Raw genomic sequence first — 18746 nt, forward strand, 5'->3', positions numbered from 1 at the left:
CTTATGCTGGGCGTGAGTCCTCAAAGTCCTAACAGGGTCATCTCATCCGGCCATATGCAAATGACTTCAACAATTTTCTATTTGTGTCCTGGAGACAGTCCAGTGTACAGAATTGCCACCAGGTTTGACGACATGAGTTCCATCCCCAGGGGCCACAAGGTAGAAGGAGAGAACTCACTCTTGTGGGTTTCCTTCTGACATCTACACATAAAAGTATAAATTTTAAAATACTTTTAAAAACCTTTTATATTCATGTTACAATCATCTAGAGTGTCCAGAGAAGGCTTAAGACACTTGGAATAATTATTAAAAGGATGGCTTAACCTTTTATTGGCCCTGACCACGTCGCTCTAGTGTGGAGCCTGGCACACGGACTCCGTCACATGGTCTGCAAGCCCCACTCTCCACATGGTTACCTTCCCAGGCGGTTCACTCCACCCACTTTGTTACTTCTGTCCCGGGTGGGTACCACCGTACCGGCGATTTCCGTTTCTCCACTGCCCGGTACAAACATGACTCCAAAGCCCGGTAGCCTTTCAAGCAGGTTTATATGTTAAATTCTCAAGGCACAGACCCTCTACACAACAAGATTACATCCAATGGATAAAGACACAAACTGCCCTTCTATATGAGATAAAAGGACCTATAAAAACCATTAAAAATATTCATATCTACCTATCGCCAATTAAGACCACCTGATTCTAAATCCTCCTTCTCCCAGTCCAACTTGACTCTTTCGGAATCCTTCTCTGTCTCCTGCCTCCACTTCCGCTCCTCAACCTTTCCGCCTGTCTCTCTACTGTCCAATCATATATCACCGTAACATAAATCTACACAATACTCTTCTGGGATGGCCCAATTTCAGATGAAAATATAGTACGAATGTATTCATTTATCTGAGTGCATTCAGCAGACTTCTAACTCCAGAAGAGTAGTGCAGTGTGCACCTTGGAGTATCTGTAAGTCATGATAGTTGCTATTAGAAAGCAGAGAATCCAAGAGAGGAGGCAGATAAACTATGGATGCTAAAGAAAAGCACTTGCAAATAAAAATGTGCTAAAAGCTCTTATAAAGTTTCACTTGGATCCTCATATTAATATGTTTATTTCATTTATTTATTTATTTTTAGATGTATTTATTATATATGAGTACACTGTAGCTGTTTTCAGACACACCAAAAGGGGCATCAGACCTCATTACAGATGGTTGTGAGCCACCATGTGGTTGCTGGAAATTGAACTTGGGACCTTTGGAAGAGCAGTCAGTGCTCTTAACCGCTGAGCCATCTCTCCAGCCCATTTATCTCATTTATTATTGAGATAAGGTCTGGAACTATGTAGACCAGGCCAGCCTCAAACTCAGAAATCTGCCTCTTCAGTGTTGGGATTAAAGGTATGCATCACAACTGCCTCTTGATGTGTTTTTTTTTTTAAGATTTTAAAAAAGATTTATTTATTTATTATATATAAATACACTGTAGCTGTTTTCAGACACACCAGAAGAGGGCATCAGATCTCATTACAGGTGGTTGTGAGCCATCATATGGTTGCTGGGAATTTGAACTCAGGACCTCTGGAAGAGGAGTCGGTGCTCCTAACCACTGAGCTATCTCTCCAGCCCTCTTGATGTGTTTTAACAGTTTTTCTATAGAGGTGAGCTTCAACTCCATACTGGTTAAAAATAATGACTCAAAAGTATATATATATATATATATATATATATATATATATATATATATATATGTTTCTCATGACAGTGTTTCTCTGTGTAATAGTCCTGTCTGTCCTGGAACTCACTTTGTAGACCAGGCTGGTTTCAAACACAGAGATCCTTCTGTCTTCCCAGTGAGGAGATTAAAGGCCAGTTTTTCTATATTCTTTATCTGAATTGCCTTTAGTCACATTGTTAATTGACTTCATATTCCTATTTATTTTATACATATGAATGTGCACTCTGTGTCTAGGAATTAGATAGTTGTGACTCACTGTGTAGGTGCTGGGGATGGAAATCAGTCCTTTTATAAGAGCAATAAATGCTCTTAACCACTTGGCCATCTCTCCACTGTCTTTTTGCTACTGCTTTCTTGAATGTTTCATGTAGCCCAGGCTAGCCTCAAATTCACTAGGTAGCAAAGGAGGGCCCTGAGCTTCTGACCTTTGTGCTCACACCTTCTGAGTACTGGAATTGTAGGTATACATCAGCTTGCCTACTTTTTAAGATTTATTCACGTAGGTGTTTGGTCTGCATGTATGTAAGTACATTACATGTGCCTGGTACCCATGGAATGGGAGCAGGGCATCGGAGTCCCTGTAACTGAAGTCACAGATGGTTGTAGGTTCCTACAGCTAGCTCATCTCAGGTTCTGTGCCAGAACAGCAGTTGCTCTGCACTGTTGAGCCATGTCTCCTGCCTTACTTATTTTTATAGCCATTTTATTTTTATTAATTTTTAAAAATATTTTTATTTTATGTATGTGAATACACTGTCACTCTCTTCAGACACACCAGAAGAGGGCATTGGATTCCATTACAGATGGTTATGAGCTATCATGTGGTTGCTGGGAATTGAACTCAGGACCTCTGGAAGAGCACTGAGGGAAACCGTCTCCCCAACCCCATATTTTATTTAAAATAAAAATTCTTATGTATGGGTGTTTTGCCTGGATGTTGTGTACTGTGTGTATTCCTGATGCCCTTGGAGGCCAAAAGGCCAAAAGGCACCATATCCCTTGGAACTGGAGTTCTAGACAGTTGTAACCGTCATGCGGGTGCTTGGAACTGAACCCAAGTTCTCTGAAAGAACAGCCAAAGTTCTCAACTGCTGAGCCACTTCTCCAGCCCTACTTAACTTTTAATAAAGGGTCTTAGGTAGCCCAGGCTGTTCCTACTTCCATGCTAGACCAACAGCATAGGTGATCATACTCGACTTACTGAAACAGTGTTACCCAATAGCCCAGGCTGCCTCAAACCCACTGCTATTACAGATAGGAGTTAACATTTTTTTTTTTTTTTGTGACCTGTAATACCTATTTTTGGTTATTACTTTTTTTTTTTTTTTTTTTAAACTCACCAGGCTAGCCAGATGGTTCAGAGGGTTAAAGGTTCCAAGTCTGAGGACTTGATTTCAATCTCTGGGCCCCACAAGGTACGAAGGCTGACTCCTGAAAGTTGTCCTTTGATCTTTAGACATGTGAAGTAGCACATGCCACCAGCAACACACAAAAATAAATGTAATATACACTTAAAAAATCCAATGCTTCATTAAGCAACAGAAAATTCCTGATTAGCTTAAGATTATGGACTTCAACATTCCTTTGCTATTCAAATCAAAATGCAGACATCCTCACATTGTTACCAAGGGTTTCAAAAGAATAATCTACATTTCTAAAAGCTATTTATATGTAGGACAGAGGAGCACCACGGCTCGCTGGAGCCTTTCCACATCATTGTCTCTGGGATCCGGGCAGCCAGGCTCTCTTGTAAGCGGAAGAGGGTTATGGCTGGGTTCCAGTCAGTTTAGCTCCTTCAGGCTGAACTCAAAGTTAAACTGTGCATACAGCAGCTTGACTAATAAAAACCAAAGGGCCAGCATCTTTAGAGACTGAACAAAGGACTCCCGAGCTAAAACAGCAGCCAGGACATCTCACCACATCAGACATGGTTGACATGGCTCAGTCGTTAAGAGCACTTGCTTCTCTTGCAGAGGACAAGAGTTCGAGTCCCAGTACCGATGTCTGTTCACAAGTTCCTAGAACTCCAGCTTCAGAGGGACCCAACATTCTTGTCTAGCTTCCTTGGGCCAGTGCACTCACGTGCACACAGTACACATAAATAAAAACTTCAAGACAAATGGAGGCTAAGGGCACCCACTGCTCTTATCTTTGGGAACAGGCTGCTCATTAGTTTGGGATGGTTCTGGGTAGCCCTTGACGGTGCCCTCCTTCAAGCCCACCCCTTCCGGTGGTGGCTCAAAACTTGATTTGCATCTCATTAACTCCCAGCTGGAATCAAACCCTGCTGCAGACTGCGGGTTCCCCCACTTCCAGTCTGTTGTAGGTTCACTCAGTAAGGAGGACACGCACCTGTTCCAGGCCCATATAAAAACTCTCCCAAGAGAGGTAGGGCTTCTCTTACTACTTTTCCCAAAATACAGACCAATTGGGAGCAGTACCTACTACTAAAACACACAATAAAAACATAATTTAATATCCCTGTAAATAATAATTACACACATTCATATGTGTATATACATATCCAAGTCTTGGAGGGCAGATGCCTGAACTGTCTTCCTGTTTCCTAATAAAACCACCAAAGTCCTTTTAGAACTTTCTTAGATAAACTACAAGAGGAACTTTCTTCCTTCAGCATGTACTAGCAATTGGGCAATACTCAAAGTGTTTTTATATTTCAGCTTCCATACTGACATCCAGTGAAAGCCATCTTTCAGTTTTGTGACATTAAATGCAAAAGCTATTATTCGAAATTTGTAAAAGGTAGATACTCCAAAACCAAGTTATACTAAATGCTTTCAGTGATTTAGGTCACTGTTCTTTTTTTTTTTTTTTTTCCTATTGTAATTAGTCTCCAGTACTCTGGTTTCTCTTCACATGAAACTGCTGCCTTTTCATATCCTCTGTTAAGGGGAGGTGTGTGTGTGGGGTTGGGATCCCAAGTCATTTTCTGTCCTTGTCACTTGGGCTGTTGGCTTCTATTTGGCAGAGGTCGTAGAATGAACACCTCCTTGCTTCAGTGGATTTTGAGTTATGCTTGAAAAGGACTCTCTCAACACTGCTGATAGCAGGGACCCTGACTATACTTCAGGGTTTAGGAAGCAAAGAAGCATTTACCATCCAAAAGAGCACGGACTTCAAGACTCCTGCTAACAGGTCTGTACACTACATCCTCTAAACATCCTTGTGATGACAAACTTATCATAGCCAGAAACATACGCTGATACATTGGCAAAGAGGTAATTTGGGGTTCTTTGTGTTTTTAAAAGGAACCAGCACAAGTGAAAAATTCCAGCTACACAAGCCTTTGTAAAAATGAACAAAAATCTAAGGATAAGAAAGGTTAAATGAACAACTCAAAGAAATTACATATCTACCCAGATGACACGTTTTTATTTGTACTTCGTAGAATAAACATTTATCAGCTTTCAAATCTATTGTTTGATCTAAAGGAACTAACTGAATAGAACGCTCAGTTTTAATGTATCCAAAAAGATAGAATTACTTTGGGGGCGTTTGCGGAAGAATACATACGAAGAGAAAAAGACACTAAGATCAAGTTGTGCGGATGAAATTAAACATGTATCCCGTGATTTGTCCACAGCCACAGACATCCTCGTAGTAACGAGGTCCTAGGGCTGTAAAGGTTTCTTTAAAGACGTAACGTGGTCGAACTAAAACAAAACCCAAAGAACTGGAAGACCTGGACTAAGTGCTCCAGTTAGGGACTCCTTGGCAACTTAGCTCCAACCAAACGACTCTAGTGGACGATTAGAATGAAACGTGCAGCGCTCTCTCCCTAAAAATAATAATAAAACCTACAAAGCCCATCAATTACGTTTGGCTCTGAGACTCGGCAGTTCCCAGCACCTTCCTTTTCCACTTTTTAAATATTTTATACAGTTCTGCATCTGCGGTCTTTCCATTCATTAATGGCCTTACACAAGATCTCCCGGTGGCTCTCGGGGAATCGCTTCTTTTAAGGCAGGACACCAGAATGCCAAGCCTCTGGGGTCGAGATCGCGCCCTCGATCCTCCGGAGGTGGGAGCGTCAAGCACTTATGACTTGATTATTTAATTGCTGGAATAGGAGTAGACTGGGTGTGAGGGGTTGTGCCAAGGTGGGCACCCCGGTGTGCGCGCGCGTGTGTGTTGGGATTTGTCCTTCCTGCGCCCCAAGATTGCGCGCCCTCCTTGGGCCTGCCTTGCGCCAGCGCGCCCCAGGCCTCGTCCGCCCGCCCAGCACCCAGAGGATGCCCCCGCGAGGACCCCGCCCCTCCCGTGTCCACGCACCTGCGGCCCCGCCCCCGGTCACGAACCTTCACGTCCACGCACCTGCCCTGCCTTCCCTCCCACCCGCGCGCAACCACCAAGGTGCAGCCGCGCTCCTCTTCGGCTGCTCGGGTATCTAAAGGGGTCCGTCTCCGGCACCACAGCCAAATGGCTGAGCCTCCCTGGCCCGCTGCGCAGGTCGCCCATTGGACCCTGCCCCCCGCCGCCGCCACCACCATTGGCTGGCATGCGAAGTCTCGCCATTCGATTGGCTCCTGGTGCCGCCGCTCCACGCAGGAGCCGCAGGTCCCGCCTCTACGGCGATCAGGTTAGTGTGCGCCGCGGGTGCTGGGGGCTCGAGAACCGAGCGGAGCTGGTTGAGCCTTCAAAGTCCTAAAACGCGCGGCCGTGGGTTCGGGGTTTATTGATTGAATTCCGCTGGCGCAGGATCCTCTGCAGAAAGAGAGAGCGCGAGAGATGGATATGGACAAACGGATTTATTTAGAGCTGCGGAACAGGACGCCCTCTGATGTGAGCATTTGCCAAAAATATCTCTGTCGGTCCATTCTCCTACTTTGTGTTATGTGTGCGTGTGTGTTTTGGGGGGAAGGCACTTTTTTTGGAGGGGGGCTCCGGGGAGGTGTGGGGTTTGGGGTCTGACTGCAAATGAATTGCAAGGTTGGATGGCGGGGGGGGGGTTGCAATGCCATCGGAGCATGTTCCGTCCGCCGTCGCTGCTGCCCTTGGTGTGTGACTGACTACCTGTGCGTGTGCTCCCGCGTGTGCGGGTATGGGTGCGAGGGTGTGCGTGCGAGTGTGCACCCAGCGGGGGGCCGGCGGGGCGCACGCGTTCGGGTCGGAGGGAAGGCGGCGATCTCACCCTCGTCCGAGCTCCCACGACTTGCATCTGGATGGAAAAGATGATCGAGGGGAGGAGAAGATGGGCTGCCTCCTGGATTAAACAACAAAAAGGGGGTGTTATATTTTAGAAGCGTAACCCCCTTTCCGCCCCCTCCCGCGCCTGCCCCCTCCCTTTGCCGTCTCTTTCGCTCGCTCGCTCGCACACAATAAGTTTTGGGCTTCGCGAGTCCGGTATAGTTTCTGATCAATGTAGCCCGAGGCCCCCGGGGAGAGCGCGTGGGGACCCGACTGCTGCGGAGTTGAGAGATGGCTCGAGTTTAAAGCGCGTCTTCGTTTCTCTGCGGGGATGAGGCGAGAGGTGGGGAGCCATATTTGTAACTTTGTCGTGTTCGTGAACGCGCCCTTTCTCTCCCTCCCTCCCGTTCTCTGCCTGCCTTCCTTCTCCTTTCTCTCTCACTCTTTCCACCCCACCTTTGGGCCAGATGCTGTCTTTTCTCCCTTCTTCCTCGCGGGAAGGGGGGGTATCTTAGGAGAAGGGGGAGGGATTGTGGAGTGTGCAAATGCTCAGATAATCCTCGCGCCTCCCCAACCACGAGCGTCGCTAATGTAAGTTGCCCGGAGGCTGCGTCCCGTTCTGGCCCCCCGGCTCCCTCCCCAGATGCCAGCCCTGGCACCCTGACGCCTCATCGGCACCAGACACGCCACCTTCCCGGTCCCTGCTTCCCCTGGGGTGGGCTCCCTGGCAGCCATTCGGCGCTCGGTTAATAAATAAATGGGCACGGGAAACTTTATCAGAACCCGAGCTGCCCGAGCTGGTGCCGCCGTGGGGACCGACCCAGTCTACATTCTTGCGGACACGGCTGGCACGCAGCTCCGGGATGGGCAGTTCGTCTGACCGTAGCCGCTGTGGATTGGGCAGCGGCACGAGTGTGGCAGGAGGAAACTTAGACCGGTGGGAACAGGGAGGCTGGGCGCTAGCCCACTGCGAGGGGAAGTGAGGGTGGGTGGGTGACTCCAAAGCTACTGTTTATTTTTGTCCCCCTCTCGCTTTCACACACGCGGATGTAGTCTGTGAGTTGACCCATTCGAGAGAGCCTGGGGTCTGGGGTGGAAAACCCTCGCGGACTTCCCCTCTAGGCCCGGTGGTGGGGAGCAGGGGCTCGCGGGCGGGAAGATCTCGGGTCTAGCCTGAGGGTCTGGACTCCGAGTTGGGGGGCTCGTCGGGCTGACCTGTCGCCCTTCCAGCCACTTGGCCCCTCGAATCCTGACAAAGGCAGGCCTCGTTTCCTCTTTTCTCCTAATTCCTCCTTCCAAACCGGAGTAAGACTTTTTGAAAACAAGCTCCTTTCTGCCGTCCGCCCATCCTCGCAGCTGTGCCCTGGAGACGTGCTACAGCCTTATGGCGCGCAGGGCGGGAGGAGGGGGCGCCCCGGGCCGCAGGACTTGCCGCGGGGCTGCCCGGTTCGGCCGGTGGCGTCTCGACCCAGCCAGGGTGCCCGATCCCGGGGGTGGAGGGGACTGGGTGTGGTGCTGGGGGAGGGGGCCGAACGCGACTTCCCGCGTACTTTCCGGGAAGACCCCTGTGCGTAATTGGGGCCTCAGGGTCGCGGCGAGTGGGGTGCGTAGCAGCAGCGCCCGGCCGGACCGAGCGGTCCACAGTTCTAGCCGACTCGGAGCGAAACGGAAAGCGGGTCGAACCGGCTCTTTAAACTTCCCCGAGTGTGCGCTGGGGGAGGGGCGGGCGCTCTGGGCTGGGCGCGATTTCTCACGCTTCGCCCCCTCGCCGTGAGTCCGCTGCCCACTCGCCGGCCTCCGGGCTTACGGCGGGGTGGGGCGCGCGGGTGGCGGGGGAGGGGGCACTTGCTGCGCGTGGGGGAGGGGAGGGCAGAAAGCTCTCGAAAGAGGGACAAAAGGGGTGGGGGAGGAGGAACTGGCTTTTTGTTGTTGTTTTGCTGGTTTTTTTTTTTTTTTTTTTCAAATAAACGTTTTTTGGAAAATCGATCGTTCCGGGGGAACCTCCCTCCCCGGAGTGCCCCCCTCCTCCCCAACGCACCCACCTTCTGCAACCTCTCCCAGGTCGCATCTCGGGGACTGGTGGCCGCGACGCCGCCGTTCTAGGACGAGCAGCCATGTTTCCCGGGGCGCCGGAGGCCCACCCCTCCCCCACGGCGTCCGCGTACTGAGCTCCACGGGGACCCTGGCGCCCAGCGGTGGGGGCCCGGGCGCGCACCGGCACAGCCGAAGCTCCGCGGCGCGGGCCTGGGGATTCGGTCTGGAGAGGGCGCGGCGGGCCAGGGACCCTCGACCCGCTAGGATCTGCGGGCCCGTTTGCTTTCGCCATTTGCACACTAGGCCATTGGGAGACCTAGCCCCAGGGTGCCCTGGCATTCTAGGGGTGCAGGGGCGGCAGTCCCCGGCTGTGAGCCGGTGGCTCGCCAGTCGGGCGCCGAGCTGCCATTTTGTCACCGTGGCTGTTGTCGCGCTTGTGGGGGGAGGGAGAGAAGCTTGCGCCATCGCCCCGACGGTCGCCCTCTAGCGAGGTGGCTGCTTGGGGAGCTGGTTCCCCAGGACACCCCCACCCCACTTATGCATTCGGCCTTATAGGGGCTCCCACCCGGGGCCCAAGGATCCCGAAGCTGTAGCCCCGAAAAGGTGAAGGTCTACCTTATCGAGCGCCCCCTTTGCCCCAACTCACTGCCCTCCCCCCCCAGTTCGGTTTTCCGCCGTGACTCTAGCAGCGCTCGGCACGTAGCGAAAGGTGGCCTTGAAGGCGAAACGATCTCGCTGGTGTTTGCGCCTTAAGCGGAAATGATAGGGTGGGGGTGGGGGTGAAACTGGAGGGCGGGAGGGGCTCCGGCTCGCAGTCTGGTGGCCCTCTCTAATGCCGAGGGCGTCAGCCAGCCCCGGGAGGGACGTGTTGTCGGGATGCGCTGGGGAAACGCCCTCCGGGGCTGGGCTTTCTAGAAAGGTTGGTGGAGTTTCAGGTGGGTGTCGCAGAGCCCTGCCGGCTGGGGGAGCTCCCTCGCTCTTTATCCAATCCCCCACCTTTTTTTTTTTTTTTTTTTTTTTTTTTTGGCGGGGAAGGTAGGTAACTACATAGTAGACGCTACCCTAAACCGAAAGAGGAAAGGATTTTTCTTTACAAAAAGAGAAAAGTAAGCTGTCTTTTTGTGTCGGCTTCAGACTCAGGCAGTTCTTACCCCCCCTCCCCCCGCATTGCTGACCCCGATGTGGGACTCAGAGTGTGTGGTAGGTACCTCGCGGGCTGCAGGCTGGTATCTGCATGCAGAGAGACTAACTTTTATGGAAGTGTCGGGCAAAGGCTGCCGTCGGAGCCAGAGTCTACTTTGACCTCTGGAATGCATTGCTTTTTTTTTTTTTTTTTTTTCCTTCTCTTTTTTTTCTCCTCCCAGGTTGACTTACTGCCTAATTGGGTTCAAGTGAGTGGCCTGGCTGTTTGCTCCAATTTGTGCCAAGCAGGGATTGGGGGCAGAGAACTGAGTGTGGCCCTGGTGTGGGGTGATCAGTTGACTCTTGTGACTGGCAGCTGCTGAGGCTTGTTTTGGATCTGAAGGTTCCATGGTGAGGCTGGGTTCTGAATCTACACAGACCTGGGCTTGAGTTCACCAGCTGCAAGGAGGTAGGATCCTGCCAACCTGCCATCTGGTATTAAAACAGATTACCTTAGTTTACCTCCAAAGTTTTGTACATGTGTCCTGTAAGACAGACGGGACAGTTCCGATTTATCAATAAGTGACTCTTGGCTTGAGTTGGCCTTAGCAGGTGCTTGGTGTAGTCGAAGATACTGGGGAGCTACTGGGGAGTGGCGAGGAATAACTTAGGGCTTTTTGGAGGTTTAAAATAACAACTCCAACAATAATAGCAGATGCTCACATAGCTTCTTACTGCGTCTGGCATGTTGCTGAGTGGATCACAGACAGCAGTTAATTTATCCTCACAAGGGCACTGTGTTAAGTACTGTTCTTATTCTTATATGAAACGTAAGGAAACTGAGGCAGAGCTCCAGGGGAAAGGGCTTTTTCTCCTCCAGCCTTGGAGTGAGGCCACTTAGTAGCAAGAGGGTGGGTTTGTTGGTATTGAGGACGAGGAAACAAAGCAGGGCTTCCTGTTGAAACTTTTAGGTGGAACAGACAAGCAGGGTGGGTAGGCATTTTAAGGGGGGAGCCTTACCCTGGTTTAGAATATTAAATACGCACTGTTGAGATATATCTGGCCTCTCAGACTATTAGACTTCTCGAGAAGACAGGAGCCATTCTTAGCAAGTGGTTATTTGGGGTCTTATGTAATAAGTTTTACTGTTTTGTTTGTCTGTTTTTTGTTTTTTTTAATTAGTCTTTTCTGTAGGAAAAAAAAAAGGAATCTCAGACCAGAATACACAGGACCTTAGTGTTGGGATGTAGCGTAGCTGAGAACAACCCTGGTAACTTAACCCTGCCTGCAGTTCCTTAATATGGATCACTTAGGACTCGAATCAACCTCCCCAGGTCGTCTGTGTGGACGGGAGAGAATGCAGGTTGTGTATTTCCTGCAGTTGACCAAGACCCAAACAGGACCATATGACCAGATCATCCAGGGAACTGGTAAAATGCACGTTCCTGGGCTCCACCCCCGGGTATGGGCTTACTACCAGGGCACTGGAATTGCAGCTAAGCCGTTCGTTTTCTGCTGCTTGAGTTGAAAACAATTTGTGTGCATAACCACAGAGATTTGTGAATCTGGAAGTGAACCTTTGACCCCTCCTCCCTACAAACCCTACTCATCACGGTAACAAAAGTTGTATTAATGAAAAAACTTGTGTTTCAATAAAAGAATTGGAGGGAGACATGTAGCCTTTTGTTATAAAGGTACCTGTGTTGTGTTCCCAATGTTGCTTTTTGAAGTTTCCTACCTGGAAAGTTGGTTCTCTTTGTTTAGCAGGCCAGGGAGGTCCCTGGGGTCTTGTGCTTTCATCTTTCAGGACTGTGGCAAGTCCTACATTTCATGGTGCACTGAATTTTCCAAGGCCTCCTTCTGTATATGCATTTAAACTACTTTGATCCTCATAGAAATGGGCCCCAGTTCGCCGGCCTCCGTGAGTTGCTCTCATTCCAGGCTCCCTGTGGAGAGTAGAGAGGAGGAACTTTTAAGTGGCCAAATTCCAGGCTTTGAGGCCTACTGAAGGCAAAGCTGCCCTGTACCCAGTGACTGACAGGGTCAGGAGATGTCACCAAAAACCCCAGGTCACGCGGGCCCCTCCACCTCAGGCCTGCTGCTCTTCCACGGTGCATGTTTCCTGGGGAGACAACCCCACAGCAAAGCAGAAATGGCTTTGGGTTCAAAACCTTTGTCTAACTGCAGCTTCTTAATGCCTGAGCTAGTAGCCCAAGGTGGAACTTGAAGTTCCAAACCTCATTGTCAGATCCTGTCCCCTCCCTGGCCTGGGGGCACATTAGCAGCCTCTCAAGGTGACTGACTTAGAACTTCTGCAGTTAGCCTTCTTCATTGCAGCCCAGTGGGAAAAAGGTGCCTGACTCAGTACTAACTCACCTTGCGGAAGAGCCAGGAGCTGTTTGCACCAGCTGTCTGCCTACCCTCTTCCTTCTGTGTCAGCCCTGAGCTTGCTGCTGCGTGGCTGTGCTGGGAGTCTGATGGAATGAACTCTCGCATTCTGGCCTGAATTCTGACTCGGAAGAACAGGAAGCACATTGCTTTGGTGTCTAGAAGGCATTTCCCTTGGAGACATCCCCTTTTGGACCGTGTCTTCTGGGACCTGCTCTCCACCGGTGCCCAGCACCTGCTTCCCACAGACGGGTAGAAAAACACGAACCTGACTTGAGCCTTTTATTACATTGGGATATAATTATACGACAAATTCGGAGTTAGGGAGAGGGCTCCTGACTGGAACGGGGAGGTAGTTATTCAGAACATTTCATTTCGTGGAGTTGGTTGAAGCAGACAAGCAAAACGTCCGTGGCCTTCATTTGTGAGCGTTTCCAGACACAGACGGCCTCCATTCGAACCAGTTGTCGGGGTGAGGCAGGTGTGTTTGCTCTGTGCTTAGCACCCTGTCCTCTTCGCTACTACACAGCACCTTGCGGGAGGTCCCCTCAAACCTGTGTTCTGCTGAGCAGCTCCCCCAACTCCCGACGCGCCCAGTTTAGTTTCTTTACCAAACTGGCCCCAGGCAGCATGTCTAAAAGATGACCCTCCTCAGCCGATGACGTGGATCCTCGTCTTTCTCTCTGAAGTATTTGCATTTTGAGAGTCTGGTTTAGTGAGGAAATTATTGAGAATCATTAGAGACTTGGAGGTTCTCAGCTTGGTCGTGAACTTGAGTTGGACAAGTTCAGCTTCTCACCATCCAAAATGGAGGGGGAAGGGTGTTAGTTAGGGCTGGGGTTGTAACTCAATTACTAGAGTTCTTGGCTTGAATATACAGAGCCCTAGGTTCTGTTTTTTGTACCACATAAGCCAGTGTAACTGGCACTCACAGCAATCCCAGCACTTCAGGGGTGGAGGCAGGAGGACTGGAAAGGTAATCATTCTAAACTCCATATCAAGTTCAAGGTTAGCCTGTGCTACAAGTGACCCCTGAGGGTGTGGAATTCAAGCTCAGTGTTGTTGAGACTTTTGAACCTACTAGTAGGATTCACACTGTTGCCCAGCACGTATTGATACATTTATATACACGTTATTTTTAAAAACACTAACACTTTTGAATTCATTTAAATCAAAATATGGTAGCTTAGTTGTACTGGCTGGTTTTGTGTCAACTTGACACGAGCTGGAGTTATCACAGAGAAAGGAGCCTCAGTTGAGGAAATGCCTCCATGAGATCCAGCTGTAAGGCATTTTCTCAACTAGAGATTGGGGGAGGAGGGTCCAGCCCATTGTGGGTGGAGCCACCCCTGGCCCAGCCCATTGTGGGTGGAGCCATCTCTGGGCTGGTAGACCTGGGTTCTATAAGAAAGCAAGCTGAGCAAGCCAGGGGAAGCAAGCCAGTGAGTAACATCCCTCCATGGCCTCTGTGTCAGCTCCTGCTTCCTGACCTGCTTGGGTTCCAGTCCTGACTTCCTTTGGTGATGAACAGCGATATGGAAGTGTAAGCTGAATAAACCCTTTCCTCCCCAACTTGCTTCTTGGTCATGATGTTTGTGCAGGAATAGAAACCCTGACTAAGACAGACTCATAAGTTGATTTCACTTTATTACCGTTTGGAAAATATTAAAGGTTGGAGATTAAGGTTCCTTCCACTGTTTCGCCTTTTAGTGTGGGGCTGGTCCTTTCTTCTCCTCAGCCTGGCCTAGTCTCCGCAGTGACACAACAGGGCTTTCCCCAATTTCATGGCGCTCACCGTTGGCTCTCCTGGTCACCAGCTGCTCTCTGCTCTACCCCAGCAACCTCCTGGTAAAAGTAGCCTAAGTGCATATCCCGGACGGTGCCTGCAGAGGTACTGGCTACGCCGGTTCCTGCTACCGTGTCTCCTAGACCTTCTTTCTGCTGTGTACTGTGAAGAACACTTCACTTTCACCGAATCAGGAACTTTTAGAGAGGGGTGCCTGGTAAGTGCCTGTCTCTCACTTCCAGTCCTGGCGGGTTGCCTCACGGTGTGTACTGGGGTCCCCAAAGTGAGGCTGTCATAGCACCCACCCAGTCTCCGGCACCAGGAGCACCACTGCCACCGCGTTAGGGAGTGCAAGCTGGCAGTCGCTGAAAAGTAGCTCGGGAGATGGCTCAGTGGTCAAACGCTTGCCACACGGGGGGCCTTGACCTAGGTTCGGATCCTCAGAACCCACATGAAAGCTGGAGGTGTGGAGGTGTGACAGTGAGCACCTGTAATCCAGGGCTCCAGAACGACAGCTCTGGAAGATTGCCAAGGGCAACAGGGAAATCAGCGGGCCCTGTCTCCAACAAGGTGGAACTGAAGGACCAGCACCTGTGGCTGTCCCCTGACTGTATGTGTGTATACACACATACAGGGAGAGAGAGATTAAAGTAAGTGGCACTTGTTTCTGTGGGAGAGGTTAGAATCTGGAGGTGTCAGCCAGTAGCCGCTGTAGGTCCGGATCAGCTGCCCTCTGGCCCTGGTTTCTATAGAGGTTGTGTGTCCACTGCCCTCTGGAAGTGCCTTTGCTCATCGGCTGCTTCAGGCAGCCACTCAAGAGTGCCTTCTGGTCCTTCTCCCTCCCCTGCAGTTCCTCCTCCGGGGTGTGTGTGTGTGTGTGTGTGTGTGTGTGTGTGTGTGTGTGTGTGTGTCTGTGTGTGTGTGTGTCTGTGTGTGTGTGTGTCTGTGTATGTCGTGCTCTTAGAGGTCAGAGAACAGTTTGGGGGAGTTACTTCTCTCTCTGTCAGCTGGTGGCAGGCTCCTTGGTTTACCTGTTGAGCCGTCTCTCCAGCCCCTTTTGCCGGCCTTTTAACTGGTCTTTCTCCTCACATGAGCTGGCTCCTTTTTTCCCTCCATTCCAAGCCACTCCCACCTCATGCCCCTGCCTCAGTGACCACAGGTGTGTGCTGTCATACCCAAGAGTGAGACTCGGATAGTTGGTGTGTGTACATAGGACTCTGCAGCCAGCCACGGGGCCCAGGCCTGGACTTCTCCATTGGTAGGACTGTGGGGGTAACAGGTCCGCCATTTTCCCTCACAGGAAACCAGCATGGTGTGGCGGCTTCCCATAAATCCTGTTCCCTGTCCGTCAGCTGTGTCCAATGCGCTGGTGTTGGAATAAGGCTGGGTTATTTTTAGCCAGCTAGCTGCACCCTAACCCTAACCCGACTTACTTGCATTCTCTTTCTGTGTCTTGGGTGTCCTGGGCGGGGCCGAGGTGCGGAGGACTAGATTGCGGAGGGCGGGGTCGCCTGTGTCTTGCTGTGGAGCTTGGGTGATAGGCAGGAGGAAAGAATGGTTAATGACTCAGATTGAAGCCTCATCTGGCATCAGAGCCACCAGGGGAGCCTCGCAGGCTCGTCCCCAACTGCCAGTCTGCCAATGCGTGTGGTTTTAAAGGTCTGGGGTGATGCGGAGGCTGCTGCAGGATGCAGATCTTCACCGAAGATAGGAAGAAACAGGCTAGAGGAAAGTGAAAGGAAAAAGAACTAAAGAATGATCCAGGCGTGCCGGGCGGCCCGTGTCTCTCCCTCCCCACACAGTCTTCAGACACTCCACTTTCTGCTGGTCACACCTGTCTATGTAACGGAAAGGCTGCTGCCACCAGAATATCACCAAGAGTGGGACAGGTGAGGTGGCTTAGTTGCTGAAGGGCCTGCCGTGAGAGCACGAGGACCCAGACCGCCAGCGCCCACGTCAGGGCTGTGTGCGGTAGCAAATACCTGTTTGTCAGTACTAGGGGGTTGGCAGAAATGAGGATTCTGGAGCTCAGTGGTTGGTCAGTTTAGCCCAATCAGTGAGCTCCAGGTTCGGCGAGAAACCCTGCTTCAGAAAACTCGATGGGAGAGCCATTGAGGAAGACACCAGGTGTTGATCCACACCGTGTGCGCGCAGAAGAGGCTCCTCCTGGATTCAGTGGAAGGAGGGGGCCCTCTGCATCTGCCCAGGTGGCATACAGGATGTGAGGGCGTGGTCTGTCCCCCAGTGGGTCCCATTCCCATAGTGTCTCCTGAGAGTGTGTGCTGGTTCCTCGTGTTTTCTTTGTACACTTGCCAGGGAGCATGCCGAGGTTATGCAGAGGCCCGTGTGACTCCCCCACAGCTGGGACAGGAAGGTTCCGTGGTGACGGAGGTCCATTTCAGCCTCTGCCCAACTGCTTGTGAGAAGTGACTCCATCCGTGTGCAGGGCTGGGGGCCGCTGGCCTTCCGTGCTGCGGGATGGACATGGCCGGGGACAGCTGGCTGTGATGTGCTAGCCTCCCTCACCCGCTCTGAGAGGCTGGGGTAGCTTCTGCAGCGGCTGGCCTGTAGCTTCGCTCTGAACACCGTCTAGTTTGTGGCTGTTACACGCTGGTATATGTCTTGGGTTTGTGCCCTCATATCTGTTCTTCGGGGGTGAGTCTGGGGTGGCTTCTGGAGCAAACACTGGGCTGCTGAGTTGGATGCGGTGGTAGGAGCCGGATCGGATTGTGGGCTGCCCTAGGCCACACGGGTGCTGGGTTCAGGGCACGTGTTTGTTCTCTGGGAGCATTCAGGAACTCTCTGTCTACTCTAGTGGCCCGTGTGGTCACTGATTGGAGTGGCACAGGACATGTTTACAGCTGCCTCTGAGACTGACGGGTGGCTGAAGACCCACTGCAACAGAACACACACAGATTTGTATCTGAATGCATTATCTCCGAGAGAGTCGTGGGCGGGGATGTGCCAGTGGTAAGCAGCCCTTGGCTGCCGGATATTTGACATTAACCAGTTTTATGCAGCTTGGGAGACATTTCCTAGGTGGCAAACATCAGCTCAGGCCTGGAATCCCACCCCCCTGACTGACCCCAGCCTTGGTTGTGTCTAATCTTCCCACACACAGATTGAATACGTGCTGCCTGCCAGGTTTGTTGCAGGCTGACTGCGTGTGACAGTTAAGCAGACAAGCACATCACCTGTCCTGAACACATAGCCTCCATTCACAGACAGTCTGTTAAACAAACCATGGCAAAGGCCCCACTAGGTGCCATGAAAACAAAGCTTCTGTTCAGGGAAGGCTTCTCGGAGGAGGTGGCATTGTAATGGGCAGCATAAGAACACCCAGATCCCAGGAGAATAAGATGTAAATTTATACGCCTGTGGCACCTGAGCCAAGGCAAGACTGAGCCGGGGATGGACTAGAGAGTTCTAGGCTAACTCAGACAACTTAGTGATACTCTGTTAATTAAAAAGTAAAACAGAGGGCTGGAGAGATGGCTCAGTGGTTAGAAGCACTGACTGCTCTTCCAGAGGTCCTGAGTTCAATTCCCAGCACCCAAATGGTGGCTCACAACCATCTGTGATGGGATCCGATGCCCTCTTCTGGTGTGTCTGAGGACAGTGACGGTGTGTATAATCAGAGAGTGGGGCTGTAGCTCAGTGGCAGAACACTTGGCCAGCACGCACAGAACTCCGGGTTCAGCACGCAGTTCTACACAAGACCAGGTTTGCTGATGTGTTCCATCACTTGAGGCAGTGAAAATTCAAACAAACCCTGGAGATCATGTTGGCTGGCCAGGACTCTGCCCTGCAGCCCTAGGCCGGGCCTCGCCAGCGTGGAATGGCTTGTAACTCTCTTAAGTCTCAGACCTTGAATGATCTGAACTTTGAAATACATTTTTTTTAGATTTATTAATCTGTTTTATGTATGTGAGTACACTGTCTTCAGGCACACCAGAAGAGGGCATCAGATCTCATTACAGATGGTTGTGAGCCACCATGTGGTTGCTGGGAATTGAACTCGGGACCTTTGGAAGAGCAGCCAGTGCTCTAACCACTGAGCCATCTCTCCCGCCCCTGAAATAGGTTTGTTAATTTACCTTTTCAGCTGTGACTGGGTGAGTTGGAGGGAGTGGACTGGGACCACATCAGACACAGCCACCCTTCCAGCCAAGGCTACTATCAGTTGGTCTTCTCTTGTCTGGGTAGAGATGCCATCCCTTTTGTAAGCACTGGCCTACCTTTCTCCCTCTCCTCTCTCTTTCGGTTTTTGTTGTTGTTTTGTTTGTTTGAGACAGGTTTGTTTTCTGTCTGTCCCGGAACTCATTCTGTATAGACAGCTGGCCTTGCTAACAGGACCCAAGTGCTGGAATGAGAGGCATGTGCCACCCCCACCTTGCTCTACCCTGGATTTCTGAGGCTACAGTGGATCTGGACAACAACCATTACTGCTCTGAATCTGCCTAGAACTTTCCTGCCCTTACACTGGTGGGTGGAGGTCTGCATGCTTTGAGGTGGGCTGGACAGCACTCTGCTGCCATT

General features: G+C 50.9%; 1 protein-coding gene and 1 pseudogene across 4 annotated transcripts in view; one reads left to right on the top strand and one right to left on the bottom strand.

Moving 5' to 3' along the window:
- Positions 1-6343: 6343 nt before the first annotated feature.
- Positions 6344-18746, top strand: part of ANP32A (acidic nuclear phosphoprotein 32 family member A) — a 33677-nt gene continuing 21274 nt past the window's right edge. Inside the window, exon 1 of one of the 3 annotated variants that reach the window (XM_080930628.1) lies at positions 6344-6532. In XM_080930628.1, the coding sequence (XP_080786754.1) occupies positions 6479-6532 (54 nt within the window). In that variant the 5' untranslated portion in view covers positions 6344-6478. Of the gene's footprint in view, positions 6533-7082; positions 7221-10410; positions 10445-18746 lie in introns of those variants that run through there. The other 2 variants (XM_080930629.1, XM_080930630.1) reach the window with 2 other exon arrangements.
- On the bottom strand, positions 6539-9541 carry LOC308431268 (annotated as a pseudogene). Its single transcript, XR_013975669.1, has 2 exons — positions 8920-9541; positions 6539-6953 (listed from the first exon to the last, which is right to left on the bottom strand). The product of XR_013975669.1 is annotated as an uncharacterized misc_RNA (transcript).

This window comes from Micromys minutus (assembly GCF_963924665.1).
Source record: "Micromys minutus genome assembly, chromosome: 16".
In the NCBI taxonomy this organism is placed as follows: Eukaryota; Metazoa; Chordata; class Mammalia; order Rodentia; family Muridae; genus Micromys; species Micromys minutus.